The sequence below is a fragment of the Cucumis melo genome, chromosome 2, assembly GCF_025177605.1.
Source record: "Cucumis melo cultivar AY chromosome 2, USDA_Cmelo_AY_1.0, whole genome shotgun sequence".
Lineage (NCBI taxonomy): Eukaryota > Viridiplantae > Streptophyta > Magnoliopsida > Cucurbitales > Cucurbitaceae > Cucumis > Cucumis melo.
Window position 1 is genome coordinate 12,008,699 of NC_066858.1, and position 18,027 is coordinate 12,026,725.

Here is an 18,027-nt window from a genome sequence, read left to right on the forward strand (position 1 = left end):
TTTTTCGTAATCTTAAAGTTATTTTTGGAGAACAAAATGAAATGGAATTGTGTCTCATGCTCACAAAAGTATAGAAAATGGGTTTAATGTTGTTTACAAAACAACTGAATATGGATTATGTGCATTCCATTTGTACAAGAACTTGAAAAAGAACCATAAATTGCTTCTCATTGAGGACTCCTTCCATTAGTTGTGCTAGAGCTTATACCCCATTGGAGTTTGAGTACTACATGAGACAACTTGATTATCTCTCTCCATGAATTAGGCATGAGTTGGAAGTTGTTGAAAGACATAGGTGGGCTAGGGAAGTTTTTAGGAGAAAAAGGTACCAACTTATTACAACCCACATGTAACGCCCCGAAAATTCGAGGTAAAATTTTCTCGTTTTATGTAAATTTTTCGGAAATCTAAAATGTTGGTGTAAATTGATATAATAATAATATAATATTAATTATATTATTATTATTATTTATTTTATTTATTATAATATTAATATTGTAATTATTATTATTATTTAATATTATAGTAATATTATTATTTTAAAACAATAACAATATTATTATCTAATGTTAAATTTATTTTTATTATTTAATATTAATATTACTATATATTATTATTGTTACCTTATATTATTATTATTATTTTATAATTATTAAAAGTATATATATATATATATATATATATATATATATAATAATTTTTTTTTTTAAAAACCCTAAGAGGGCGCGCGCGACACAGACCCCCCCTTCATTTCCGCTTTCTTCTCCACCGCCTTCACGAAGCGCCGCCGCCATCTCTTCCTCTTCATTCTCTTCTCCTTCCGACCGTTTCCACCACCATCTCTCTTCCTCTCCGTCTCCGTCCGTGTGGTAGTCGTCCGCCTTCGTCTCCGTCGTCGGAATCTCACCGCCGCGGCTTCCTACCATTTCGGGTCTCCTCTCGAGTTCAAACAACCGAACGCCGCCGTGCGTCCTTCGTCCGACCATATCCGCCGTCGCCCTCCGCCGCGTGGAAGTTGGGCCAGTCGTCGGACAAGCTGCGAATCATCCCGATCGTCGAACGCCGAAATCCGTCGCTCGTGGTTGCTCCGGTTTCAATCGGACCCGACCCGAATCGCGAATCCAAGCCGACCCGAACCAGAGACCGAGCTGAGCTGCGCCACGAGCCGCGCCACAAGCCGCGCCACGAGTTGAGCCACGAGCCGAATTAAGCCGAAGACCAAGCCGAGCCGAGTTGAGTTGAGCCGAGCCGCGAGCCGAGTTGAGCCGAGCCGCGAGCCGAGTTGAGCCGAGCCGAGGCCAAGCCGAGCCGAGCCGAGTTGAGCCGAGCCGAGTTGAGCCGAGCCGAGAGTGAGTCGAGCCGAGGCCAGGCCGAGCCGAGCCGAGGGTGAGCCGAGCCGAGCCGAGCTGAGCTCCCTGTTCACCGAGCCACCTAAGCCTTCCTTCCTCCACTCCGGGTCACGGTGAGTTTTCGGTAAGGATTGTTTTCGATGAATTCCCTAATGTTGCTACATCCGATTCGAGTTTGAATATTGGAATAAGATATGGCCCTACTTTTCTCCCTTGAAGGTAGTAAGGAGTTGACGGTTAAGTTCTCGGGTCCCGCGGCAGGCTTGTTTGGAGATAGCTTTCCTTTCCTTGGGTAAGTCAACGGGTGTCGTTTCGGACCTTTTAAAACGACTTCTACTAGAGTCATCAACTAAAACCTTTGTGTTTTCGTTTAGGTTGGTCCGTTGAGCGTGGATTCGATCGAGGGGCATAACCGAGTATCAGGTAAGGGTTTTCCTACTACTGGACCTCGGATCGAGGCTGAAAACGTAGTAATCCACAGGGGATTACACGTTAGTGACTGTACTGAATAACTGTATGTGTGTTGACTGTTAAGCACTGTTATTATATTTTGTCTGATGTAAAGGTACTGTGACTGCTAATTGTAGATTGGGATTTTATGTGATGGACCTTGAAGTCACGGTTCAGTATGTAGTAATCATTGGTCTGGATGTTGATCATGGAGTTTGGACGGGGAAGGACAGTGAGTCCGGTTTTGGTTGGTTAGTTGATTGGGTCTAGGGTCTTCCCTAATGGTGTGCGAATTGGTGATGCGTTTAGCAACTGAGGGTGTAGTTGTTTAAACCTATACTATTTGACTGACAAAGCCTATGGCGGAACTGTATTATGAATGCCGTTGGGGTGTGACTGATGTAGACGGTTTAGTATGGACTGAGGGGTAACGGTTAGCTTCATCTATGGGGTAGTGTGCCTTACGGATATGTGCATGCTTCGGGAGCACTAGACTGATATGTGCATCCTTCGGGAGCACTAGACTGATGTGTGCATCCTTCGGGAGCACTAGACTGATGTGTGCATCCTTCGGGAGCACTAGACTGATGTGTGCATCCTTCGGGAGCACTAGACTGATATGTGCATCCTTCGGGAGCACTAGACTGATATGTGCGTTCTACGGAACCACTAGACTGTTATGTAGGGTACCCCCGAATAGGAAGTTAACTGTTGTCCCCTAACGGGCCCAATAGTGGGTCCCTTACTGGGTATGTTTATACTCACCCTTTTCTCTTCTTTAACTTTTCAGGTAAGGGCACAGCGAGGGGCAGACCGACGAGAGGCAGGAAGAACACGTGAAGGCCATATGGACGCGTCTGGTTTTCTTATCGCTTCCGCTATGTATTTTGTTAGGATTTTTGGTTTGTGATTTTGAACTGATGACTTGAGTCTTTATTTGAGACTTTTATGATTGATTTAAAATTAGGGCCCGAAACTGTCTTTTTGTAATGGTTCTAATGCTTTTAATGAATCGTAACCGGTCCGTTTTAAATTTTATGTCGAATGGTCGAGTTTTGGTATTTGGTAGTGACCTCAGCTTAGTCCGGAAAGTTGGGTCGTTACACCACATCTCTGAAAGTATGAATTCTACTATGAAAGAATCACGAGAATTGCTTGTAATTGGAATTCTAGAATCAATTCGTAGTTTGGTTAAAAAATAGTTTTACGAACGTCGTATCAAATGGAATTTCCAATGTACGGAACTTTCAATATATGCAGAAGATATGATTCGAGATGCTTTAAGGGAAAGTTGCTCAATGAACAAAAAATATAGCTCTAAAATATTTCCACCCCTCAATTGATGAATCAAAAGACATAATGAAAAACTTGAAATGACCACTATCATCAATCTATAAAGCAGTGCATGTACCTATAAAAAATACAAAACATTTCTATCAACACTAGAAAAAGTGAATTGATAGACTGTGATAGATGTTAATATTTGTCTATCTAAGATAGACTGTGATATTTTTTCATCCTCATCTATCTGGAAATGAATGTAAAATCAGTATAGAAAGTTGATCATACCTGGGTTAGATTCAACTAATTTATCAAAGAAACTTGGAATTAATGTGTACGATTCAACTGTGTCACCTTTTAATACTTTTACTATGTGTTCTTTTACCCTCCAAGCTTTTTGATAACTTATATCAACTCAAAGATTTGTATGAGCCTTATGGATAATTGCTTTTGGAGTGGAACAGTCAGTTGGCATGAGCCTAAATCATCTATCAAGTAACTATCAATTACTAATGAAGAAACTTGCATGTGACAACTTAGGGTAGTATTCAATGGACAATCATGGTAAAAAAAAATGTATTTCTGTAGCATCCACAACTCACTCTTCTTATAACGAGATGTCCTAACATACCATATGCATCCTTCTTGCAAACATCTGAATCTAAGAGGCCTCAAATTTGATATTGTAGTTCTAAATTGAAAGTCGTTCTTCATTGCTCTTATGTAAAAACACCTTGAAAGCACTTCTTTACTTCCAAATAAATTTTTTTCCTTTAAATCACCATGATAAGAAATCTCTCTTATAACTTCATCATTTGAAACAAAAAAAAAGAAACTATAATGAACGATATCTCAACATTATCCCGTACACTACTAGAGGAAGACCCTTCCAAAAAATTAACACTTACATGAGCAACTAATGGATGTCTATTAGTTGCATTTTTAGCAAAGCTAGATACCAAGAAATATCATTGCCTTTTTTTTATTGATACCATAGTTTGAACGTTACCAAAATCCAGTAAAACAGATAATTCTACCAACCCATCCAATTGAATCTCTTTGTATATTAAACCAACCTGTAAGCACTCTTTCCATTCTCCTTTTATATCAATATTTCCTAAGTTATGAAAAACAAGTTTAAATCTAATTGTCAATTCTTTAAGGTCGATTTGTTTTAGTAAGAAAACTTAAACAAATTTAGTATGGAATAAGACTTGAAAATTTGAATGTTGAAAGAAGGAAACTAAGGGCAAAAAGGTAAGTTTATTTTGAAGTGAGGGGCAATATGGTCATTTTTAAATTATTGTTTAGATTTAGTTACACGATCATTTAGATTTGATACACGATCGTTTATATTAAGATTCTTTTGGTAAATAATCATTTAGATTTGTTTACACGATCGTTTATTTTTTTTGTACACGATCGTTTAGATTTGCCTATCTCAATTTAAACGATTTTTTTAAAGATTCTTTGTACACGATCATTTAGATTTGACTTTTTTTTTGTACACGAAGTTTTTTTCCACTCTTTTATATTTAGTACACGATCTTGAAAAACCAAATAAAAAAGTTTGAAAAAAAATAGATCTTTTATATTTGAAACACGATCTTAAATCAAATAACAGTTTAGAAAAAAAAGAAAAAAAAAGAAAGACAATGGAATAGATGAACGAAGAGGGGTAGAAAAACAGAAGAACAAATTTGGAATATTTAAAAAATGACTAATTTCATAGACTTTATTACACCATGCCGTAAATATTTTACCTGTTTGTTATATTTATCAAAATTTCTCTTGTTATTATTAGTATTTGTAATGATAAATAATTTTGAAAATCGTTGGTCCAAAAGAAAAAAAGAAAAGAAAAAGTAATTAGCTAATAAATGAATAAATTATGTAAAGATATTTGTAGTGATTACATAATTAGTGGGAGAAACACTGTGGGAGTGGGAATATATTGGGTAGATATCCATCCATATATATATATATATGTATGTATATATATAATTTAATATTTAATGAAATTAGACATATGGGAATTTTTCTTTGTATTTCAAGTTACTCTCCTCCCTATAAATAGAAGATGCAAATCAAGATATTTTGCACATCACTATATAAAACACATTTTAAGAGTAATTTAAGAGAATGAAAGGTTTTGGAATTGTGTTTATTGGTCTTGTTTTGCAATCTTTTCTTGCTTTTTCCTTTGACCCAAGTCCTCTGCAAGATTTTTGTGTGGCAATTAATGATGCTAGATCTCCTGGTATATGTTTTAACTTTTAGATACTTATGTTTATTTCTTCCATTCTTATTATTATTATTTTTCAGTGCAAGAAACGATAAAAAAAGTGGGTAGAAGATTGAACCTTCGGTTTCTAGATCCGAAAGTCATGCAAATGTCATTGAGTTAAACCCATTTTGATGTCTAATCTTATCAACTTTCTACTTTATGTTTTGAACTTGATATTTCTTTTTCTAGATATTATTAAAATGCATGCTAACAAGAATAACTACCATTATTTTTTTTAAGCATGTATACATGTTTGCTCCATGCAAAAATTTAAAATACAAATTTTATATGGATATGTCAATAAAATATCAATATGACGAATATTTATGTAAGTCACAAAATTGATAAAATTTATTTAAATTAATAATTTAGTTTATTTTACTTCCAAAATCAAAGTTATGAATATTGCTATGAGTATTCATATTCATATTTAATTAACTAGATGACGTTTTCCATGTTCATATTAGAATGTTTTACAAGCATTTATAAAAGATATGAGAGATATGTATGGATATTTAATATCGATGTCGAACCATTCGACTAACTGATATATCAAAAATTGTTTTCATCCTTCATTATGTATGACTTATGAAATAATAGAAGTTTATTTGTAACCATCCTATAACATTTCAATTTATAAAAAATTTGACCCTAAACTTAATCAAGTGATCTAATCTTTACCGGCATTTTAAGTTTCAATAATGGACAGAAAACAGTATTCGTGTCCAATAAAGTTTCTTATAATAAGTACTTAATTAGCAATTTGAATAACTTTGCAGTAAAAAATTTCAACCTAAGCATTTAGATATAAGTTGTTTTTCTCTACAATTTTATCAACTTCACAAAGTACTTAAGTTTCTAATTCATGAAATGCATTGGAGTTTTTTTAATGATATTTAGAGCAAAACCTATTACGTATACAAGATCAAAATTGTAACATTTTTAAAATTTCATGATTAAAATCAAACAACACTTGCTTAACATGATCTTGACATTGAAAGTAAAGTTTCTATATTATTTTAAACAGCTTATACGTTATGTTTCCCATGCTTTTTATATTTATGTGTGTATGTATATTCATTCTTCTTTCTCTTTCTAGTGTTTCTTAATGGCAAGTTCTGCAAAGACCCCAAATATGCAGTTGCCAATGATTTCTTATTCCAAGGACTCAACATTGCTGGAAATACTGATAATCCAAATGGCTCAAATGTGACTTTGGTTAACGTAGACAAACTACCTGGACTTAACACTCTAGGTGTCTCCTTGGCTCGCATTGATTATGCTCCTTATGGCCTTAACCCACCTCACACCCACCCACGAGCCACTGAAATTCTTGTGGTTGTGGAAGGTAGCCTCCTCGTTGGCTTCGTCACCTCTAATCCTGATAACAAATTTTTCTCTAAAGTTTTGTATAAAGGAGATGTGTTTGTGTTTCCTGTTGGCCTAATTCACTTCCAGTTCAACGTTGGACGTACTCCAGCGCTTGCTTTTGCTGGACTTGGTAGCCAAAACCCAGGTGTTATAACAATCGCTAATGCTGTGTTTGGATCCAAACCTCTTATCCCTGTTGATGTTCTGGAGAAAGCTTTCCAGTTGGACGCCGATATTGTTGCTTATCTTCAACGAAGATTTGGTGAACCATCTAATTATTAGAGGTCAACATAAAGCTTAGAATTTGTATGAAAAGAATTTTCAAGGACTTGAGGATGTTTTTAAGCATTTAAAAAGCGATCTAAATCCCCCTTATATGGGTGTCTGGGTGGTATGAAAGTCGATAATGAAAAATAGACTAATTAGCTTCTATGTATTGGCTTAAGCTGGCCCCTTCTCTTAATACTTCAAGTTAAAAATAAAATAAGCTTGCCCCTTCTCTTAATAGTTCAAGTTAAAAATAAAATAACTTACGGTGTTATTTCTTTTCATTCATTTATTATTAGTTTTTGATATTTTAATCTCCCAACCATGCTTGAAAGTAGTAGCTTAAATAAATAGGAGATAGAGCTACTATCAAGTATGGTTGTAACAATTATTTATAAAAAAAAAAAAAAGAAAAGAAAAAACTCACACGTAGTAATCATATTTATCGTACTATTGATATAGGAAAAAAACCTACATTTATTTTAATTAAAACAGTCAAATATGTGAAAGGAAAAAACAATAAAAAAATTTCAATTGAAAATAAGTAAATTTCAGATTTGTGAGGTCACATTTCAGAAATATTTTAATTATAATATTAAAATTATTTGTTTTCTTTCCATGAGACATGTTTTTTAAACATAGAAATTGAAGGTAGAAAAAAAAAGTGTAAAATCAAATAATAAATTAACATTGAAGAATTAAAAGCATATTTTAAAAAAATTGTGAAAAAAAAGAGTAAAACTTGAGTAGGCGAGAATAGTGAGAAGTTATCATAGTTAACTTTCAACCATCTACCTTATATTGTACTATAATTTATTTATTTTATATTAAAAAGTGAGATGTAGGAAAACATTTTTTTGGACACTCATGTCCCTGCCTAAATTTACTAATTTTAAAAAACGTCATTATAGATTAATTATCGATTAATTTTCGTAAATGTAATAAACACAAAAATATTTATAGTCCGTGTAACATGTTGGATACTATACATACGCCGCGAAAAACAAGATTGATAATTTTACTCTAATTGCAACTAAACTTAAATTTAGTGATTAACATGCATTAAGCACGACTCTAATTACAAAATTAGGGTTAAAAGAAACATTTAGCTTTGAAGCTCCTTGATGCTCCAAACCTTTTCACGAACACAAAACTCGGAACCACCATTAGCGAAGACCCGCTATATTCCGAACTAAGTATCGGGTTGTGGTACCCGTCAAATGAAGGAATTAGAGAGAGATATGAAATTAAGTTTTGATAATGAAATTAGCCAAAAAAAAAAAAGTCTCATTTTAGTTTGAAAAAGAGAACTATTTATAACCTAATTACATGCCTAACATTTAGTGAAATTACTCACTATTACATAATTGCATGTAATTACATAGCCAAGATCTCAACACCTTGTATTCCACTAACATTTAGTGGAATTACTCACTATTCCATTTTCTCTTTGGATATTCCCATTAATTTTGTCAAGGGGCAAAATGGTCATTTGATCATTTTAGTCAAAGTCAAAAGTAAACTTTTTTGACTTTTTACCATTTTGTCCGTCTTGACTAATTCCAATATTTTGAGCATGAATCTGCGTTCATTTTTCCTAAATTCAAATCACATTTGAATATTAAAGTCGGTCAAAGTTTGATTTGTTTTTTTTTTTAAAACATCATTTTGACTTTTTACAACTTTGACCATCTCCATTATTTTGAGCTTTCGTATATGAACCTCCATATTTTTAATATTTAAATCATATTTAAACATAAACCTCTTGCTCAAAGCTATAACCGACTATTACATTCCATGTAGTTGTCGGTTTCTCTCTATTACATAATTCGAACAATTCGAATTATTCCAACATGTTGTTCTAAGTTAATTCCATATGAGCTAGCAAGGGAACCTAATGGACCTATAGATCATGGGCTACAACAATCCAAGATTAACTGGCTAAACCCTTTTAGACCACATTAATCAACATTCGTTAACTAACGAGTCATTCCACTAAAGTCTTGTAGCTGCACTCCCCTCACTATAGATATATTTCTGTCCATTTGATATAACCATGATTAGTAAGTTAATCCTTTACAGGTTTTTCGTAACCTCGGTTGGGTCAAAATACCGTTTTTATCCCTGAGACTACATCTTGTTCCTTAAGTCCCACTGATCCAATATTGAACATTTGGTTTAAGGTCCAACCTATAAACCGAATCCCTCTCAAGCCAATGAGAGGTTGGGGCCCCTATGTTCAAGATTTGGATTCAGTTCTTAAGGGGACATCCTATCTACTAACCCTAAAGCGAGTAGGAGTGAATTCTGCCTTACACCCTATGTTTCCAACTATTCACCTGATCTTATCCCTGAAATGGGAGGCTTATTGGGCCAATGCTAATGAGTTGCCTTCACCTATGCAGATCTAAGAATAATCTCGTGTGAACAAGAGTTTATAGTTAGCTCAGGATTAAGATTAAGTTACCTAGGTCATCAATAATCGAGATAGTCAGTTTTAAACAGTAAAGGACGTTATTACGTAAAAATGACTATTTCATGGTTCTGTCTTATGTAAACCTTTTACATAGGATGCCACCTCTTTCATGTCTCTATATGAACGATTCAGGATTACATCGCTTGTATTATTTACAAAGTGGACCGCATCCATAGTATCTCTAATAAAGCGCCCACTTTAATCATATACTATAGACTATTTAGACTATTTACTCGAACTTAATCCATGTTTATGTCTCTACATAAAGTTCAAGTTTACTCCAAATAGCCTTGAAATCTATGTTTATTGGATTTAAAAATATAGTATTCAATTTCTCTATAACAACTTTATTGAAAAATATGACTACAAACTACGAGTTTTAGGACAATAATTCCAATATAACAAAAATAAAAAAAATCCACGAAGTCAGTACAATATTTTCATAAATTTTAGATTTGCTCTTGAATATTGCGGACGATTCATTACTTCTCTTTCTTTTTCTTCTTTGCGATTTATTCATTTTCCCTTCCAGAATTTCCTTCTTCTATTTTTAAACAATTCATACTTCATCTTTCTCATACTCGAGAATATCAAGATCGTCTAAATATAATTTTGATATGATCTAAATGATCGTTCACCATTGTCAACACGATCTTTTAAATTTGAAATATTTTTTTCATCATTTAAAATGATCGAAATGATCGTGTTGGCATGATCTAAACGATCACTTACCATAGTTAACACGATTGTTTAGCATGGTCAACATGATTGTTAGATTTGAAGTTTTAAATGATAATTTACATTGGACTATACAATCTCTTACCTAATCAATACAATTGTTTTCATGATCAACACGATTGTTTACCATGGTAAACACGATCATTTAGCATGGTCAACAAGATCATTTAAATTTGAATCATTTTTTCCATCGTTAAAAAAGAACTACACGACCGTGTATCATGATCTGAACGATTGTAGATAATTCGTTTAGATTGGACTACACGATTGTTTAGAAGAAGATTACTCGCACGTGCGTGTGGCCAATTAATCGTGTGTTGACTGGGGTATTTTTTGTAATAATTTCCATTATAGGTCTGTAGGTTTTTTTGTTTTTAGGATTGTTCTATACAGTGTAATTGTTTTACCGGTTTGTTATAGTTTTGAAAAAATCCCTTAATTATAAATAACAATTTTAAGAAATTTTGTTTTAAATATAAGAAAACTATTAAATATATTTATAATGTAGAAAGAAAATTCAATCTACTAGGGAAATGATAGACCACGATAATTATAAATGATCAGTTATGACACTGATACATAATTTGTTAGGTATTGGTTATCAATAATAAGTTTAATAGAAATTAAAAGGTTAAATGTTTCTTTACAATTAGAAATTTATTATAAACAGTAAATACATAATTTTATGAGCACTTGCCCTCATGGAAAAATATAAAATAAAAAATAAGTTAATGACCTAACATTTTAAAATTTGCAGGAATGACAAATTAACGAACCCTACCCAATTGAAACTATTGAATGACCCAAATGCCTTCATAGTTAAAAAAGTGGAACTGTATTATATTACCATCTAATTGTTATCGAATTGTCATCTGATTACCACTAATTACCAATGATATTGATTGCTATTTGATTGTTGTCCGATTACTGTTTGATTGTGTTGATGAAATTCTTTGAAAACATCATTATTACAAAATACTCATCCAGTTGTGAATTTGGAGAGGAGAGAAGATTATAAGAAAATAAGTTGGCGTGCTGCCATCCGAGACGAGATGGCTAAAAGGTTAGATTTGCTAATCTTCACATGCAAGCTGCCATCCTAGGCGAGATGACTAGGCAATTTGCTAGAATCTCCGCCATCTTAGGCAAGATGAGATGTAATAATGATATTATCATGACCTTTCACATCAAAGGGTTACTTCCACGCTTTACATGTGTCGTGTTCCTGATTCGCTGCGTCATGCAGCCAACTCAAACTCAACACATAGGATAAACATTAATGGCGATTAGACATTTCGTCGAGACGCACACCTTATCTCTTTGGGAAGCCAAACTCTTTACTCTTATGACCTTCCCTTACCTTTTTGGGAAACAACAGACATTTACTTTCCCCACGAGTTGTCAAGTCAGCTTGATTGGGCACCTACTTCCTTGCCTCATTCTCTTGGACATAGGTACTTCTTCCTGCTTTGCCATGTTAAACGCCTAACTCTTGGCATCCAAAGTAGGCTTCTTCCTTGCCAACCATTTTTATCGCGTCGCTTACCTTCACACCATAGAACTTAAACTCAAGCATTTCCCTTCACGTTGTATTTTCTCTTTTCGCATCATTTTTCGCAGGATGTCCCATACTTATTCTTATCCGACATTACTTCTCAGCAAGGACCCTCTTCGATAAGACTTCCTTTCTTCGGATCAAAGCCTCACACATAATCCTTTCATGGAACGTGTTCTACTATTAGAAATCTTTTCATTCTGCATCCTTATGACAAGGTCTTTATCACGTTGGTGGTACACGATCAGACCATTACAACTAAACTGATATACTTGCAAGGCCTTAAAGCATGGAAAAATTTCAGAACCTTTCTCGAATAATGCTATGTGTGAAATCTTGTTATAAGTAAAGTTCAAAACCATGAGTTACTTTACAATACTATAAATTATTATTACTACGTAAAGCACTACAAGAAAATAGAGATGTCCTAATGCACAAAAGCATCGGGAGATATATGAAAAAGTGTCAGAAAAGGATTTTCGGACATATAAATTCGCGTTGGGATTGAAGTCGGAAAAAATAAGTCGGGAGAGGATCTCTCGAAGCACAAATGTACCATCGACAGATCCTTGACATCTCCCAATGCCTTATTTTAACATCGAGAGATGTTAATGATCTTTAGTGTCGGGGAATCCTCTATTTTTTAAAAAACAATATTGCAACCCATAAGAAACCTATAATGGAAAACGAATTGAAAATTAGAAGAAAACGAATTGCAACCCAGAAGAAACCAAGACTAACACACACATTTAATATTTTTCTCAACCTTAAACCAAAATAAAAAAAAAATTAAAAACAAAGACTTACTGGCAAGGGGCAGATGGTGACGACGGTGAAAAGGCAGAGGCGAACGACGATGACAAGGGGAAAAACACATAAGAGAAGGCCTTTACAATCACAAAAACATACCTATTTAGTATTTTTTCTCTAACTCAAACCAAAAAAAGAAAAAAAAAATAAAAAGAAAACACTTACCGACAAGGAGCGAACGGAGGCTCACAAGTGTTGACGACGATGGCAAGCAACAAATGGTGAACCTTCTTCTTACTCTTTCGGCCTTCAAACCATTTATTCATCTCCCTCGTTTTTGATTTTCCGTTACCTTATTTTCGACTAACACATATTTATTTTACAGATCTGAAAATGGTATTTGAAGGGGAACGCCCGATGCATGACTAAGAGCATCAAGAGAAGTTAAATATATTAAAAATTATAAACTTCTCTCTACGCCATGCATAACAGTGTCGGAAGAAGTTAAATATATTAAAAAAGTTATAAACTTCTTTCGACACCATGCATAACGATGTCGAGAGAAGTTAAATATATTAAAAAATTATAAACTTCTCCCGACGCCATGCATAATGGCGTCAGACGAAGTTAAATATATTAAAAAAAATTATAAACTTCTTTCGACGCTATGCATAACGGCGTCGAGAGAAGTTAAATATATTAAAAAACTTATAAACTTCTCCTGACGCCATGCATAATGGTGTTGGGAAAAGTTTGTAATTTTTTATTAAATTACCTGATACCAATGTTGCCTTATGTCACGTCGGAATTGTCAACCTTTTTCGATGGAGCTTCTACGCAGTGTCGGGAGAAACTTTTTCATCCGACATCACTTATCTCAACGTCCGAGTTGTGCGTTGGAAAATACTTATTTTCTTGTAGTGATGTTTTAAGTCAATCGTCACCTTTACTTTAAGCACAATATTATACAGATAGACATTGCTCGACAAAAATGTTTTTAAAAAGTTTCAAGTAGGGGATTGGCCGTAAAAGTTTTTTAAGTGGGGGATTGTTGATGAAAAATTTTGAAAACGTCATTATTTCAAAATACTCATTCAATTGCGAATTTGGAAAGGAGAGAAGATAAGTAAATAAGTTGTGTGCTGCCATCTAATGCGAGATGGCTAGAAGATTAGATTTGCTAATCTTCACACACAAACTGCCATCCTAGGCGAGATGACAGGCAATTTGTTAGGATCTCCGCCATCATAGGCAAGATGGCAAGGCGAGATGAGATGTAATAATGATATTATATTTGTTCTTTAATACAAAATCTTTATGACTGTTTCACGTTATAAAACAATCAAACGTTTTAATACTGTTTTATAATTAATTTCCAACAAAATACTAAGATGGTTAAGAATCAAACTTCCCTTAATTACAAATGTTATCATAATTAAATCTCTTTACTAATTACCAACATTTCTTTTCCTTTCCTGCACTATATAAGCACTTTTACTTCTTCATTTTTGGAATATAAGAGAAAACAAGAAAAACATTATTTTAAATTATCTTTCTGTAAGATTACCGAGTAAAAAAAAAGTGTCTATTTAAGTGTTGATATTCCAATCAGTCTCAGTAAAATTCTGATCGAAGAACGAGGTTGTTTTATCCTAGGGACAATGAGGCAATAGAATTCTGTTTGCACAAAGGAGGAGAGCTGCGAAACATCTTATAGAAAGTTAAAGGAAGTTAAGTTGAAAATGAGGGAAATTTGGCTAAGACTACAAGCTAGGCATTTTGGACTTCGTGGGCAGCCAAAGAATGAGACCTTTAAAGAGGTTATTTGGGAAAGAAGAAATGAGCTAGGCGGTAAGCGTGTGAGTGTGGCCGAGAAGAATGGGAAAAACCTTTAAGAAGTGTGCTAGCCGTTTTGGACTAGGTGAGAATACACGTCTTTACTAAAATAATATAATTATGTATACAAATGTAAAAGACAAATATTATAATTTCGAAAATAATATTAATTTTAGGAAAACTTACATAAGTGTAACAAAACTATAAACTATTTACGGCCCGTATAACAAGGCCATTAAGACAAATTATTTTTTCAGAATTCCTTATTTGCCCTTAATCTTTTATAACGATCTTTCAAATATGACTTTCTTCTTCTTCCCTATTTTTTCACGATTGTCGTTTTCGAGTTATTCATCTCATCTTTTATATATCTTTCATCTTGATCATTCTTTTTCTTTTTCGTAATTTTCGACAACATTTGCTCTCATATCCATCATCTTCGATAACATCGTTTCTCTTCTTGTCATCTTGGACAATCAAGATCGTGTATATTACTTTGTTAATATCGTCTCAGTGATTTTGGTTTCGGTGAGTATTCTAAATATTGTTATTTCTTTGAACTATTTAGTTGATTATAAAATTTCGTTCAGAATTATATATTTCGGCGTGAAGATAAAATGTTTAGAATATGTAGGTATTACTGTAAGACATCCTGTATTTGGTTATGAAGATCGTTGAAGATTTTGATTACTGTTTACGTCGATTTAAGAACTTATATTTTAGTATGAATGTCGTTTTTCTTTTTTGTTGTTTGTAAAAATTTAAAGTTTTTTTTTTCCGTTTTGAACTTTTAAGAATCACTATAAGAATTGTGTATTTCATTATGAAGATCGATAGATTAAATTTTTTCAGGATAATTGTCATTGAATTACTTGATCGTTTACCTCTATCAACATCATCGTTTAACAATATACAGACAATCGATTTGCTATATGAACACGATCTTTCATCTTTATGAACACAAATATTTTCAATATTTTATATAATTAGCATCTTTAAATGATCGTGTATCAAAATCAATACGATTATTTAAACGATTAACGTCTTTAAACGATCATGTATCAAATTCAACACGATGGTTTAAACGATCAGTATCTTTAAACGATAGTGTATCAAATTCAATACGATGATTTAAACGATTAGTGTCTTTAAACGATAGTCTAAAGCTTATTCTATACGATGATTTAATTTATTATATACGATCGTCTATTGGTATTAAACGATCGTTTAGTATTTATTAACTTCTTTGCACGATCATTTAGTATTCTCTTATTACATCTAAATACTTAATTATATTTTCTTCTTTTCTAGATTAGAATGTCTATTCCTATTGTTGTTTTTTATGGAGGTCAATGGAATGACAATAATGTTTATGAGAATTACTCAGTGTCCTGAATTTTGGTAGATATGCGAGTCAGCTTTAATTCTTTGGTTGCTTTGACATGTGAACAACTTGAATTGGATGAATCAGTAGAATTATCTATTTTACTTAATTTTGGTAAAAGTAATGTTCAAACTGTGGTGCCAATAAAGAAGGACAATGATATTGCTTGGTATTTAGCTTTTGGTAAAGATGCAACTAGTAGACATCCATTAGTTGCCCATGTAAGTGTTAATTGTTTGGGAATGTCTTCTTCATCTAATAGTGTATGGGAGAATGTTGATATGTCATTAAATATAAGTTTTTCTTCTTCTGTTTCAAATGATGAAGTTATAAGAGATATCTCTTATTCTGATTTAAAGGAAAAAAGTTTATTTGAAAGTAAAGAAGTGTTTTCAAAGTGTTTTTGCATAATAGCAGTGAAAAACAACTTTCAATTTAGAATTACAGTATCAAATTTGAGGTCTCTTGAATTTAGATGTCTGCAAGAAGGCTGTAAATGGTATGTAAGGACATCTTATTATAAGAAGAGTGATTTGTGGATGCTACGAAAATATACTTCTGACCATGATTGTTCATTGAGTACTGCCCAAAGTTCTCACATGCAAGCTTCTTTAACAGTAATTGGCAATTGTTTGATAGATGATTTTAGATTCATGTCTACTGATCGTTTCATTCCTAAAGAGATTATGCATAAGACTCGTACAAATCTTGGAGTTAATATAAGTTACTAAAAAGCTTGGAGGGCGAAAAAACATATGGTAAAGATATTACATGGTGACACAGTTGAATCGTATGCATTGATTCCAAGATTCTTTGATAAATTGGTTAAATCTAACCCAGGTATGATCAGTTTTGTATATCAAATTTAAATTGATTTTCAGATAGATGTGGATAGACTAATATCACAATCTATCTAGATAAACCAATATTGGCATCTTTCATATTCTTTTCGTTCTTTTTTGATTGTGCTGATAGAAATGTGTTTTTAATTATTATAGGTACATGTACTGCTTTAGAAATGGATGATAGTGGTCATTTCAAGTTTTACTTTATGGCTTTTGGTGCATAAATAGAGGGGTGGAAATATTGTAGAGCTATTATTTCTTTTGGTGGGACATTTTTGAAGTGTAAGTTTGGTGGCATCCTATTAACAGTCTCATCACAAGATGGTAACACTCAAATCTTCCCTCTTGCTTTTGCCATTGTAGATTCTGAAAATGATGTATCATGGACATGGTTTTTTTAGAATATACGAGGTAGTTATTCAGAGCAGGCTAATTTAGTCATTGTTTCTGATAGGCATCTTAGCATCCCCAAAGGAGTTTTAAGAGTGTTTCCTGATGTTGAGTATTGTGTGTGCACAAAACATCTTTTAAGTAACTTGAAACTCCATTTTAAGGACCCACTACTTGATAAGTATTTATTTAGCTGTGCTTATGCCTACATTATTGGAGAATTTAAGTACCACATGAGATGCATGGAGTCTGTTTGTTCAAATATTACAGATTATCTTAGTAGTGTTGGTTTTGAGAAGTGGTCTCGGACATATTAACGTAGACGAAGGTATAGAATGATGACATCAAGTTGTGCAAAAAGTGTAAATTAAGTGTTTAAAGATCTTAGAAAACTACCTGTGCCTACGATGCTTTGTTCAATTAGGGTTGTATTGCAAAAGTGGTTTTATGAACGAAGTAAAGCTGCTTCTACAATGAAGAGTCATTTGACTTATTAGGCTAAGAACGTTCTGCGTTTAGAACATAAAAAGTCGAGAAGATTATTGGTAAGCATTTTTTTTTATCTTGGATAGTTAGAGATAGATTGCTATCTTTGTCTATCCAATAGATAAATATAGCAATTTATCTGTTCCTATCTCAGATAGGCAGTGATAGATTGATATCTATATATATTTGATGTATACAAAGATTGAAATCTATTTCTTCTTATTTTATTAATTGTCCTTATTGGTGTTATGTATTAAGTTGATCCAATAAGTACGACCAAATACCAAGTAATGGATGAAAATCAACAGTTTATTGTGAAGTTAAACGTGTGATGTTGTAGTTGTCGAGTATGGGATGTTGAAGAAATTCCTTGTGCACGTGCTCTTGCTGTTCTACGAATTCTTAATTTAGATACCTAATCTTATGTATATGAGTTTTATTATAGAGAAACATTATCAGCAACATACAATGGTTGTATTCAATCTGTTGGATCTCATTTTGATTGGAGAGTTGTAGATTCTATCATGAAAATATTACCTCCAGTCTTTCAACGGCAGGTTGG

At 33.2% G+C, this 18,027-nt stretch overlaps 1 protein-coding gene across 1 annotated transcript; it reads left to right on the forward strand.

Moving 5' to 3' along the window:
• Positions 1-5,179: 5,179 nt before the first annotated feature.
• On the forward strand, positions 5,180-7,289 carry LOC103487264 (germin-like protein subfamily 1 member 7). The gene is made up of 2 exons (XM_008445529.2): positions 5,180-5,340; positions 6,467-7,289. The coding sequence occupies exons 1-2, from the start codon at positions 5,223-5,225 to the stop codon at positions 7,018-7,020; spliced, it is 672 nt and encodes a 223-aa protein (XP_008443751.1). The 5' UTR covers positions 5,180-5,222; the 3' UTR covers positions 7,021-7,289.
• Positions 7,290-18,027: the final 10,738 nt, after the last annotated feature.

What these genes read in the sequence shown, in the direction of transcription:
- LOC103487264 (XM_008445529.2), top strand. Translation starts at nt 5,223, where the DNA reads ATGAAAGGTTTTGGAATTGTGTTTATTGGTCTTGTTTTGCAATCTTTT. An exon ending in TAATGATGCTAGATCTCCTG is followed by an intron (nt 5,341 to 6,466) that starts GTATATGTTTTA and finishes TTCTCTTTCTAG; the next exon opens with TGTTTCTTAATGGCAAGTTC.